This window comes from Bos grunniens, chromosome 15 (genome assembly GCF_055505025.1).
Source record: "Bos grunniens cultivar Pamir isolate PY7600 chromosome 15, Bosgru_T2T1.0, whole genome shotgun sequence".
NCBI classification, from domain to species: Eukaryota; Metazoa; Chordata; class Mammalia; order Artiodactyla; family Bovidae; genus Bos; species Bos grunniens.
Genome location: NC_141179.1, coordinates 82,948,822 through 82,962,371, shown reverse-complemented (window position 1 = coordinate 82,962,371; position 13,550 = coordinate 82,948,822). Strand labels below are relative to the sequence as shown.

Genomic DNA, 13,550 nt, shown 5'->3' with positions numbered 1-13,550 from the left:
TCTCCTTGCAGTCCAAGGGACTCTCAAGAGTCTTCTCCAACACCACACTTCAAAAGCATCAATCCTCAGCACTCAGCCTTCTTCACAGTCCAACTCTCACATCCATACATGACCACAGGAAAAAACACAGCCTTGACTAGACGAACCTTTGTTGGCAAAGTAATGTCTCCGCTTTTCAATATACTATCTAGGTTGGTCATAACTTTCCTTCCAAGGAGTAAGCATCTTTCAATTTCATGGCTGCAGTCACCATCTGCAGTGACTTTGGAGCCCAGAAAAATAAAGTCTGACACTGTTTCCACTGTTTCCCCATCTATTTCCCATGAAGTGATGGGACCGGATGCCATGATCTTCTTTTCTGAATGTTGAGCTTTAAGCCAACTTTTTCACTCTCCACTTTCACTTTCATCAAGAGGCTTTTTAGATTCTCTTCACTTTCTGCCATAAGGCTGGTGTCATCTGCATATCTGAGGTGATTGATATTTCTCCTGGCAATCTTGATTCCAGCTTGTGTTTCTTCCAGTCCAGCATTTCTCATGATGTACTCTGCATAGAAGTTAAATAAACAGGGTGACAATATACAGCCTTGACGAACTTCTTTCCCTATTTGGAACCAGTCTGTTGTTCCATGTCCAGTTCTAACTGTTGCTTCCTGACCTGCATACCTCAAGAGGCAGATCAGGTGTTCTGGTATTCCCATCTCTCAGAATTTTCCACAGTTTATTGTGATCCACACAGTCAACGGCTTTGGCATAGTCAATCAAGCAGAAATAGATGTTTTCCTGGAACTCTCTTGCTTTTTCCATGATCCAGCAGATGTTGGCAATTTGATCTCTGGTTCCTCTGCCTTTTCTAAAACCAGCTTGAACATCAGGAAGTTCATGGTTCACATATTGCTGAAGCCTAGCTTGAAGAATTTTGAGCATTACTTTACTAGCGTGTGAGATGAGTGCAATTGTGTGATAGTTTGAGCATTCTTTGGCATTGCCTTTCTTTGGGATTGGAATGAAAACTGACCTTTTCCAGTCCTGTGGCTACTGCTGAGTTTTCCAAATTTGCTGGCATATAGAGTGCAGCACTTTCACAGCATCATCTTTCAGGATTTGGAAAAGCTCAACTGGAATTCCATCACCTCCACTAGCTTTGTCCATAGTGATGCTTTCTAAGGCCTGCTTGACTTCACATTTCAGGATGTCTGGCTCTAGGTCAGTGATCACACCATCGTGATTATCTGGGTTGTGGAGATCTTTTTTGTACAGTTCTTCTGTGTATTCTTGCCATCTCTTCTTAATATCTTCTGCTTCTGTTAGGTCCATACCATTTCTGTCCTTTATCGAGCCCATCTTTGCATGAAATGTTCCTTTGGTATCTCTGATTTTCTTGAAGAGATCCCTAGTCTTTCCCATTCTGTTGTTTTCCTCTATTTCTTTGCACTGATCGCTGAAGAAGGCTTTCTTATCTCTTCTTGCTATTCTTTGGAACTCTGCATTCAGATGCTTATATCTCTCCTTTTCTCCTTTGCTTTTCGCTTCTCTTCTTTTCACAGCTATTTGTAAGGCCTCCCCAGACAGCCATTTTGCTTTTTTGCATTTCTTTTCCATGGAGATGGTCTTGATCCCTGTCTCCTGTACAATGTCATGAACCTCATTCCATAGTTGATCAGGCACTCTATCTATCAGATCTAGGCCCTTAAATCTATTTCTCACTTCCACTGTATAATCATAAGGGATTTGATTTAGGTCATACCTGAATGGTCTAGTGGTTTTCCCTGCTTTCTTCAATTTAAGTCTGAATTTGGCAATAAGGAGTTCATGGTCTGAGCCACAGTCAGCTCCTGGTCTTGTTTTTGCTGACTGCATAGAGCTTCTCCATCTTTGGCTGCAAAGAATATAATCAATCTGATTTCAGTGTTGGCCATCTGGTGATGTCCATGTATAGAGTCTTCTCTTGTGTTATTGGAAGAGGGTGTTTGTTATGACCAGTGCATTTTCTTCGCAAAACTCTATTAGTCCCTGCCCTGCTTCATTCCATATTCCAAGGCCAAATTTGCCTGTTACTCCAGGTGTTTCTTGACTTCCTACTTTTGCATTCCAGTCCCCTATAATGAAAAGGACATCTGTTTTGGGTGTTAGTTCTAAAAGGTCTTGTAGGTCTTCATAGAACTGTTCAACTTCAGCTTCTTCAGCATTCTGGTTGGGGCATAGACTTGGATTACTGTGATATTGAATGGAAATGGGATCACTGACTATGAAATAGAAAAAGTGAAACAAACTGGATAAAAGTGAAACATCATATAGTCCAGCTGTTTCTGAAGATGGCAGCTCATTAAAATCACATCTGGAACTTTGGGCACATTTGTGTTTTCCAAGAAATTCCAAGATAATTCTGATATGCAGCTGGATTTTAAAAAGTGATTACAAGTTTTTCTATTAAGTGGTAGTTTTAGTGATAAAGTCTGTTATTTTCTGTTGACCGATCATGATGCAATGGTATTAAAATGAACACTAGCTACATAATCACGGTAGTAAAAGATGTTTATCAGTTTTCACAAGTAATAGCCAAACTAAAAATAAAAGATAATTATACTTGCAAGCCACAATGGAAGCATGATTAATCTATGAGTATAAAATAATTGCATACAATTTGGGGGGTTAAGTAGAGTGATGTGGTAAGTGGAAGTGGATACATGCACAGATTTGCATCCATCCAGCCAATCTATGTCTTTTTGTTGTTGCATTTAATCCACTTACATTTAATGTGATTATTGATAGGACCCTATTGTCATTTTCTTAATTTTTTAGGTCTCTTCCTTCTCTTGAGTTTCCTTCCTAAAGAAGCTCTTTTAGCATTTGCTGTGAATCTGTTTTGGTGGTGCTGAATTCTCTTAACTTTTGCTTGTCTGGAAAGCTTTTGATTTCTCCGTGAAATACGAATGAGAGTCTCGTTGGGTAGCATATTCTTGGTTGTTCAGTTCAGTTCAGTCACTCAGTCGTGTCCAACTCTTTGTGACCCCATGAATCGCAGCACAACAGGCCTCCCTGTCCATCAGCAACTCCCGGAGTTCACCCAGACCCACGTCCATTGAGTCAGTGATGCCATCCAGCCATCTCATCCTCTGTCATCCCCTTCTCCTCCTGCCCCCAATCCCTCCCAGCATCAGAGTCTTTTCCAATGAGTCAACTCTTCTCATGAGGTGGCCAAAGTACTGGAGTTTCAGCTTTAGCATCATTCCTTCCAAAGAAATCCCAGGGACTTCTGATATCCTTCAGAAAGGACTGATTGGATCTCCTTGCAGTCCAAGGGACTCTCAAGAGTCTTCTCCAACACCACAGTTCAAAAGCATCAACTCTTAAATACTCAGCCTTTTTATGGTCTAATTCTCACATCTGTACATGACTACTGGAAAAACCATAGCTTTGATTATATGCATCACTTTGTTGGCAAAGTGATGTCTTTGCTTTTTAATATGGTGTCTAGGTTGATCATAGCTTTTCTTCCAAGGAGCAAGCACCTTTTAATTTCATGGCTGCAGTCACCATCTGCAGTGATTTTGGAGCCCAAGAAAACAAAGTCAGTCACTTTTTCCACTTTTCCCACATCTATTTGCCATGAAGTGATGGGACCAGATGCCATAATCTTAAGTTTTTTTAATGTTGAGTTTTAACCCAGCTTTTTCACTCTCCTCTTTCACATTCATCAAGAGGCTCTTCAGTTCCTCTTTGCTTTCTGCCGTTAAGGTGGTGTCATCTGTATATCTGAAGTTGTTGATATTTCTCCTGTCACTCTTGATTCCAGCTTGTGCTTCATCCAGCCTGGCATTCCACGTGATGTACTCTACATAAAAGTTAAATGAGCAGGGTGAAAATATAGTCTTGACATACTCTTTTTCCAACTTTGAACCAGTCTGTTATTCCATGTTTCGTTCTAACTGTTCCTTCTTGATCTGCATACAGGTTCCTCAGGAGGCAGCTAAGGTGGTCTGGTATTCAGACCTCTTTAAGAATTTTCCAAGCTAGTTGTGGTAGCATAGCAGGTAGAGTCAGGTAGGCAGGCAGGTCTGTAGGTTAGGAGTTCGAATCCCAGGCAGGGTCTAGGAGCATAGGGTTAGGAGGTAGGCGCTAGGGCTAGGGGTGGGATACGGAGCTATTCCACATTGAAGGTCAGGAAGGGCGGTGGTGAGGAGATAACCCTTGTCCAAGGTAAGGAGCATTGGCTGCGCTTTGCTAGAGCAGCCGTGAAGAGATACCCTATGCCCAAGGTAAGAGAAACCCAAGTAAGACAGTAGGTGTTGCAAGAGGGCATCAGAGGGCAGACACACTGAAACCATACTCACAGAAAACTAGTCAATCTAATCACGCTAGGACCACAGCCTTGTCTAACTCAATGAAACTAAGCCATGCCCCTGGGGCAACCCAAGATGGGCGGGTCATGGTGGAGAGGTCTGACAGAATGTGGTCCATTGGAGAAGGGAATGTCAAACCACTTCAGTATTCTTGCCTTGAGAACCCCATGAACAGTTTGGAAAGGCAAAATGATAGGATACTGAAAGAGAAACTCCCCAGGTCAGTAGGTGCCCAATATGCTACTGGAGACCAGTGGAGATATAACTCCAGAAAGAATGAAGGGATGGAGCCAAAGCAAAAAGAATACCCAGCTGTGGATGTGACTGGTGATAGAAGCAAGGTCCAATGCTGTAAAGAGCAATATTGCATAGGAACCTGGAATGTCAGGTCCATGAATCAAGGCAAATTGGAAGTGGTCAAACAAGAGATGGCAAGAGTGAATGTTGACATTCTAGGAATCAGCGAACTGAAATGGACTGGAATGGGTGAATTTAACTCAGATGACCATTATATCTACTACTGCGGGCAGGAATCCCTCAGAAGAAATGGAGTAGCCATCATGGTCAACAAACGAGTCCAAAATGCAGTACTTGGATGCAATCTCAAAAACGACAGAATGATCTCTGTTCATTTCCAAGGCAAACCATTCAATATCACAGTAATCCAAGTCTATGCCCCAACCAGAATGCTGAAGAAGCTGAAGTTGAACAGTTCTATGAAGACCTACAAGACCTTTTAGAACTAACACCCAAAACAGATGTCCTTTTCATTATAGGGGACTGGAATGCAAAAGTAGGAAGTCAAGAAACACCTGGAGTAACAGACAAATTTGGCCTTGGAATATGGAATGAAGCAGGGCAAAGACTAATAGAGTTTTGCGAAGAAAATGCACTGGTCATAACAAACACCCTCTTCCAATAACACAAGAGAAGACTCTATACATGGACATCACCAGATGGCCAACACCGAAATCAGATTGATTATATTCTTTGCAGCCAAAGATGGAGAAGCTCTATACAGTCAGCAAAAACAAGACCAGGAGCTGACTGTGGCTCAGACCATGAACTCCTTATTGCCAAATTCAGACTTAAATTGAAGAAAGCAGGGAAAACCACTAGACCATTCAGGTATGACCTAAATCAAATCCCTTATGATTATACAGTGGAAGTGAGAAATAGATTTAAGGGCCTAGATCTGATAGATAGAGTGCCTGATCAACTATGGAATGAGGTTCATGACATTGTACAGGAGACAGGGATCAAGACCATCTCCATGGAAAAGAAATGCAAAAAAGCAAAATGGCTGTCTGGGGAGGCCTTACAAATAGCTGTGAAAAGAAGAGAAGCGAAAAGCAAAGGAGAAAAGGAGAGATATAAGCATCTGAATGCAGAGTTCCAAAGAATAGCAAGAAGAGATAAGAAAGCCTTCTTCAGCGATCAATGCAAAGAAATAGAGGAAAACAACAGAATGGGAAAGACTAGGGATCTCTTCAAGAAAATCAGAGATACCAAAGGAACATTTCATGCAAAGATGGGCTCGATAAAGGACAGAAATGGTATGGACCTAACAGAAACAGAAGATATTAAGAAGAGATGGCAAGAATACACAGAAGAACTGTACAAAAAAGATCTCCACAACCCAGATAATCACGATGGTGTGATCACTGACCTAGAGCCAGACATCCTGAAATGTGAAGTCAAGCAGGCCTTAGAAAGCATCACTATGGACAAAGCTAGTGGAGGTGATGGAATTCCAGTTGAGCTTTTCCAAATCCTGAAAGATGATGCTGTGAAAGTGCTGCACTCTATATGCCAGCAAATTTGGAAAACTCAGCAGTAGCCACAGGACTGGAAAAGGTCAGTTTTCATTCCAATCCCAAAGAAAGGCAATGCCAAAGAATGCTCAAACTATCGCACAATTGCACTCATCTCACATGCTAGTAAAATAATGCTTAAAATTCTCCAAGCCAGGCTTCAGCAATATGTGAACCGTGAACTTCCTGATGTTCAAGCTGGTTTTAGAAAAGGCAGAGGAACCAGAGATCAAATTGCCAACATCCGCTGAATCATGGAAAAAGCAAGAGAGTTCCAGAAAAACATCTATTTCTGCTTGATTGACTATGCCAAAGCCTTTGACTGTGTGGATCACAATAAACTGTGGAAAATTCTGAAAGAGATGGGAATACCAGACCACCTGATCTGCCTCTTGAGAAATTTGTATGCAGGTCAGGAAGCAACACTTAGAACTGGACATGGAACAACAGACTGGTTCCAAATAGGAAAAGGAGTACGTCAAGCCTGTATATTGTCACCCTGTTTATTTAACTTATATGCAGAGTACATCATGAGAAATGCTGGACTGGAGGAAGCACAAGCTGGAATCAAGATTGCTGGAAGAAATATCAATCACCTCAGATATGCAGATGACACCAGCCTTATGGCCAAAAGTGAAGAGGAACTCAAAAGCCTCTTGATGAAAGTGAAAGAGGAGAGTGAAAAAGTTGGCTTAAAGCTCAACATTCAGAAAACGAAGATCATGGCATCCAGTCCCATCACTTCATGGGAAATAGATGGGGAAACAGTGGAAACAGTGTCAGACTTTATTTTTCTGGGCTCCAAAGTCACTGCAGATGGTGACTGCAGCCATGAAATTAAAAGATGCTTACTCCTTGGAAGGATAGTTATGACCAACCTAGATAACATATTGAAAAGCAGAGACATTACTTTGCCAACAAAGGTCCATCTAGTCAAGGCTATGGTTTTTCCTGTGGTCATGTATGGCTGTGAGAGTTGGACTGTGAAGAAGGCTGAGCGCCGAGGAATTGATGCTTTTGAACTGTGGTGTTGGAGAAGACTCTTGAGAGTCCCTTGGACTGCAAGGAGATCCAACCAGTCCATTCTAAAGGAGTTCAGCCCTGGGATTTCTTTGGAAGGACTGATGCTAAAGCTGAAACTCCAGTACTTTGGCCACCTCATGGGAAGAGTTGACTCATTGGAAAAGACTCTGATGCTGGGAGGGATTGGGGGCAAGAGGAGAAGGGGACGACAGAGGATGAGATGGCTGGATGGCATCACTGACTCGATGGACATGAGTCTGAATGAACTCCGGGAGTTGGTGATGGACAGGGAGGCCTGTTGTGCTGCGATTCATGGGGTCGCAAAGAGTCGGACACGACTGAGTGACTGATCTGATCTGATCTGAAGAATTTTCCAAAGTTTGTTGTGATCCACACAGTCAAAGGCTTTAATATAGTCAATGAAGCTGATGTAGATGTTTTTCTGGAATTCTCTTGCTTTTTCTATGATCCAACAGACGTTGACCATTTGATTTCTGGTTCCTCTGCCTTTTCTAAATCCAGATTTTACATCTGGAAGTTCTCAGTTCACGTACTGTTAGAGCCTAGCTTGAAGGATTTTGAGCATTACCTTGCTAGCATGTGAAATGAGTACAATTGTGTGATAGGTTATACATTCTTTGGCATTGCCTTTTTTTGGGATTGAAATGAAAACTGATCTTTTCCAGTCCTATGGACAATGCTGAGTTTTCCAAATTTGCTGTCATATTGAGTGCAGCACTTTCACAGCATAATACTTTAGGATATTAAATAACTCAGTTGGAATTCCATCACTTCCACTTGCTTTGTTCATAGTAATGCTTCCTAAGGCCCACTTGACTTTGTACTCCAAGATGTCTGGCTCTAGATGAGTGATCACACCTTTGTGGTTATATGGGTCATGAAGACCTTTTTTGCATAGTTCTATGTACTCTTGCCAACTTTTGTTAATCTCTTCTGCTTCTGTTAGGTACTTACTGTTTCTGTCCTTTATTGTGCCCATCTTAGCTTGAAATGTTTCCTTTGTATCTCCAATTTTCTTGAAGAGATCCCTAGTCTTTCCCATTCTATTCTTTTCCTCTATTTCTTTGCATTGACCACTGAGGAAGGTTTTCTTGTCTCTCCTTGCTATTCTTTGGAACTCTGCATTCCGGTGGGTGTATTTTTCCTTTTCTCTTTTGCCTTTTGCTCTTCTTCTTTTCTCAGCTGTTTGTAAGGCCACCCCAGATGACCATTTTGGTTTTTGCATTTCTCTTTCTTGGGGATGATTTTGATCACTGCCTCCTGTACAGTCCATAGTTCTTCAGGCACTCTGTCTATCAGATATAATCTTTTGAATCTATTCCTCACTTCCACTGTACAATCATAAGGGATTTGATTTAGATCATACCTGAATGGCCTAGAGACTTCCCTGTAGCTCAAACGGTAAAGAATCTGCCTGCCATGCAGGAAACCAGGGTTCGATTCCTGGGTTGGGAAGTTCCTCTGGAGAAGAGAATGGCAATCCACTCCAGTATTCTTGCTTGGAGAATTCCATGGACAGAGAAGCCTGGTGGGCTACAGTCCGTGGGGTTGCAAATAGTCGAACATGACTGAGCGACTAACATACATACATAAATGGCCTACTGGTCTTCCCCACTTTCTTAAATTTAAGTCTGAATTTTGCAATAAGGAATTCATGATCAGAGCCACAGTCAGCTTCTGGTCTTGTTTTTGTTGACTGTATAGAGCTTCTCCATCTTTGGCTGCAAAGAATATAATCAATCTGATTTCAGTGTTGACCATCTGGTGATGTCCATGTGTAGAGTCATCGCTTGTGTTGTTGGAAGAAAGTGTTTGCTATGACCAGTGTGTTCCCTTGGCAAAACTCTGTTAGCCTTTGCCCTGCTTCATTCTGTAGTCCAAGGCCAAACTTGCCTATTACTCCAGGTAGCTCTTGACTTCCTACTTTTGCATTCCAGTCCCCTATAATAAAAAGGACATCTTTTTTGGGGTGTTAGTTCTAGAAGCTCTTGTAGGTCTTCATAGAACCATTCAACTTCCACTTCTTCAGCATGGGCAACCTGTTTTTGGTGGGTTTCAGTGTCCTCCTGTCAATGGTGTTCAAAAGCTAGTTGAAATTTTGGTGCTCTTGCAGTAGGAGATGAGTGCTTGTCCTTCTATTCCTCCATCATGATTTGGTCTCTCCATTAACTCTAAAAAAAAAAAAAGATTTTATTAATTATTTATTTTTGGCTGTGCTGGGTCACTGTTGCTGTGCAGGTTTTCTCTCACCACCAGTGTGGTGACTGGGGGCTACTCTGTCATCATAGTACACAGGCTTCTCATTGCAGTGGCTTCTCTTTGTGCAGAGTGTGGCTCTAGAGTGTGTGGACTCAGTAGTTGCCCATGAGCTCTAGAGTGTGGGTTCCATATTTGTGGCACAAAGCCTTAACTGTTCCGGCTAGGGACCAAAACCCGTATCTCCTGCATCGGCTGGTGGATTCTTTACCACTGAGCCACCAGGGGAGCCCCGTTGACCATGAACCCTTGAGATAGTCCTTTGAGATTCTGGGGAAGCCTGGGAGGCTAAAGTAAAAGGCTTTGACTTCAAAGGACAGGGACACAAGGGCTTGAATGCCATTTCGATGTTATGGGCTATTCTTTCTTTTAATTCCCAATAGCCACCAAAAGATGTTGACACTCTCAACCCTGGATCCTGCCCATGCTGTCTTGGTGAATAAACTCTGGTATTTCGGTGGCAATGAAAGGAGCCGGAGGTTCATCGAGCGCTGTATCCAGACCTTCCCCAGCACATGCCTACTGGGGCCCGAGGGGGCCCCTGTGTCCTGGATGCTGATGGACCAGACGGGAGAGCTGCGGATGGCAGGCACCCTGCCTGAGTACCGGGCCCAGGGGCTCATCTCCTACATCTCCTGTGTCCAGGTCCAGACTCTGGACAAACTTGGCTTTCCCTTGTATTCCCACGTAGACAAGGCCAATCACATCATGCAAAAAGTGTGCTCCAACATGCAGAGTATCTTTGTGCCCAACGGCTGGAACCAATGGAACTTTGTGCCTCTGTAAAGCTGCCCTGAACACAAGAGAGCATTGAACAAATGCAGAATGTGGCTGGAGGAGCCAACAGAGAGAAAATACAGTGTAATGAAGGGCGATGAAATGGCTTGACCTCTGAGCAAGCAGTGATGGGTGGTGAACAAGACAGATTCAGTCTCTGTGCTCAAATACGTCCCAGAATTTCCTTGTTTCCTCAGTAGGAAACAGACCAGGTACCCAGCTGTCGGTTCCTGGATGCTTTCACCATCCTTGTCATGATTTATACTTAGTTGCATGCTTTTCTACATTGGTCTTCCTGGAACTCTTAGATCATTAACTCTTTCCAGTTTGCCAGACGTGTTGTAATATTTTGTGGGCTTTATGATGAATTTTTCCCCTCTGACTTTCTATGACTTTTTAATTGGCTGGAGAGTGACCTGTCCATTAAGTAGATCTTTGAAGATCCTCCTATCTCAGGTCATTTCTTAAGCCTTATATTATAATCACATGAAATATATTATACAAATACACTATACATTTCTCTATCTATCTATAAAGGTGTTGTTATTGTTTAGTCACTAAGTCATATCTGACTCTTTTGTGGCCCCATGGACTGTAGCCCCCCAGGTAGCTCTGTTCATGGGATTTCCCAGCAAGGATACTGGTTTGGATTACCATTTCCTTCTCCAGGGGATCTTCCCAACCCAGGGATCAAACCTGAGTCTCCTGCGTTGAAAGCGGATTCTTTACCACTGAGCCACTAGAGAAGCCATTTACATACACACACACACACACACACACACACACACACACACACACACACATAATGCAGCATAGAAAATTAAAAGAGAAAAATTGACTGGTATCAGTATCCTTTCTTGCAACATCTACTGAAACTGTGCAAACCCCTGTGCCCTTGTCTTTTGAAGTAAAATGCTGACTCAAGAGTTAATGATTGGAAAATGTGAAGATGTGGAAACAAAGAATAACTGTTGGGTTAGGGAACAGGTAACAATTTAGAATAAAATTCTACCATATTACAGAATCACTGAACTCACAGTTCCCTGAAAGGTATAGATAAAGGTATAGACAAAGGCCTGACACACATTCCTAAGGGGTTTTTACAGGAAGAAGACCCCCTCCAAATGAAAACCGCTGACCACAAGAACAAAGATCCTAGACTGGTTGAAACAAGAAGGTTGATGATGCTTGAAACTTCACTTTGATGCCAATTGATCCAAGAACTGTGCACGCTGACCACACCCTGCTCCCTGAACACTATAAACCCTCTCACTACCCTGTCCAGCATGGGCCACATGGTCTCCAAGGCAGTAGCCCACTCTGGCCTCCTTTGTCTGGTCAAGCAACTAAAGCTACTCGTTTCTGCTTCACTCAGAACTCTGCACATTGCTGTTTGGCACCAGGGAACAGAGGCTGAGTTTCAGCAACACTGTCCCAGGAAAAGATACCAACGTTGTTTCTGTCAAGACTTTCCTGCTGGTCATGTGATTAAGAGTCCGCCTTGCAATGCAGGGGCCATAGGTTTGATGCCTGGTCAGGGAACTATGATCCCACATGCTAAGAGGCAGCTAAGCCTTCATGGTACAGCTAGAGAAAGACTGCACGCCCCCTCAGGAAGAGCCCACACATCCAACCAAGAGTCCAGACGTCAGGAAGAGCCCACACATCCAACCAAGAGTCCAGACGTCAGGAAGAGCCCACACATCCAACCAAGAGTCCAGACGTCAGGAAGAGCCCACACATCCAACCAAGAGTCCAGACGTCAGGAAGAGCCCACACATCCAACCAAGAGTCCAGACGTCAGGAAGAGCCCACACATCCAACCAAGAGTCCAGACGTCAGGAAGAGCCCACACATCCAACCAAGAGTCCAGACGTCAGGAAGAGCCCACACATCCAACCAAGAGTCCAGACATCAGGAAGAGCCCACACATTACAAAGGAGACCCAACTCAGCCAAGAACAAAATTGTTCCTGTCGACTGAAATATCAATAAAAACGCACAAGGTGCAAGCTGTGGGCTTCAGATTCACTGTGGGATTTTCTGAGGACTCGCCTGTGAGACAGCCCCTCAGATGACTGAGGAATTCCTCCAGAGGGGTAACGGGGTTGGGGTGGGGGAAATATACAGATGAACTTATTTACAAAACAGAAACAGACTCACAGCCTTCGAGAAAGAATTGATGGTTACTGTGGGGAGGGGAGGGGAGAGGGATAGGGGATTTGGGGTTGACAGGTACACACTGCTGTATTTAAAATGGATGACCAACAAGGCCCTGCTAAGTCGCTTCAGTCATATCCGACTCTGTGTGACCCCATAGACGGCAGCCCACCAGGCTCCCCGTCCCTGGGATTCTCCAGGCAAGAACACTGGAGTGGGTTGCCATTTCCTTCTCCAATGCATGAAAGTGAAAAGTGAAAGTGAAGTCACTCAGTTGTGTCCGACTCCTAGTGACCCCATGGACTGCAGCCTACCAGGCCCCTCCATCCATGGGATTTTCCAGGCAAGAGTACTGGAGTGGGGTGCCATTGCCTTCTCTGAACAAGGCCCTACTGTACAACATAGGGAACTCTGCTTAATGTTAGGTAACACTCTAACTGGGAAAAGAATTTGATAAGGAATAGATACATGTGTATGTCTAATTGAATCATTTCGTTGTACAACTGAAACTAACATAATCAGTTCAGTTCAGTTCAGTTCAGTCACTCAGTCATGTCTGACTCTTTGCAACCCTGTGGACTGCAGCACGCCAGGCCTCCCTGTCCGTCACCAACTCCCAAGCTTACCCAAACTCATGTCCATTGAGTCGGTGATGCATCCAACCATCTCATCCTCTGTCGTCCGCTTCTCCTCCCGCCTTCAATCTTTCCCAGCATCAGGGTCTTTTCAAATGAGTCAGTTCTTTGCATCAGGTGGCCAAAGTATTGGAGTTTCAGCTTCAGCATCAGTACCTCCAGTGAATATTCAGGACTGACCTCCTTTAGGATGGACTGGCTGGATCTCCTTGCAGTCCAATCAATTATACTTCAAAAAAAAAAAAAAAAGTTTTAAAAAATGAAAAGGTAAAGGGGGAGACCAGCATGTATGTGATTTTGGAGCAGGGGCGCTTGCAACCAAGCATGCGTCTTGGTAGATCACTGTTAGGCATGATGAACAGATACCTCGGTGAATGATTTTAGTGATTTTAGGAGTATGGAAAGACACAGGAATTGGAGTTCGTAAACATTTTCCCTGAAAATGTCTAACTCTTTGAAGACCTGTTCTGCCAACTTTCCCAGAGCATGAATGCCTCATTCTTGATCTCCACCCTGAAATCTT

The 13,550-nt window shown here is 43.4% G+C and overlaps 1 protein-coding gene across 9 annotated transcripts in view; it reads left to right on the top strand.

The window, feature by feature from the left end:
- LOC147358840 (glycine N-acyltransferase-like) overlaps window positions 1-12,502 on the top strand; it is a 43,957-nt gene extending 31,455 nt beyond the window's left edge. For 5 of the 9 annotated variants that reach the window (XM_086338770.1, XM_086338771.1, XM_086338773.1 and 2 more), the window contains one exon: window positions 11,609-12,502. In XM_086338770.1, the coding sequence (XP_086194896.1) occupies window positions 11,609-12,227 (619 nt within the window). In that variant the 3' untranslated portion in view covers window positions 12,228-12,502. Of the gene's footprint in view, window positions 1-9,839; window positions 10,791-11,608 lie in introns of those variants that run through there. The other 4 variants (XM_086338778.1, XM_086338776.1, XM_086338775.1 and 1 more) reach the window with 1 other exon arrangement.
- Window positions 12,503-13,550: the final 1,048 nt, after the last annotated feature.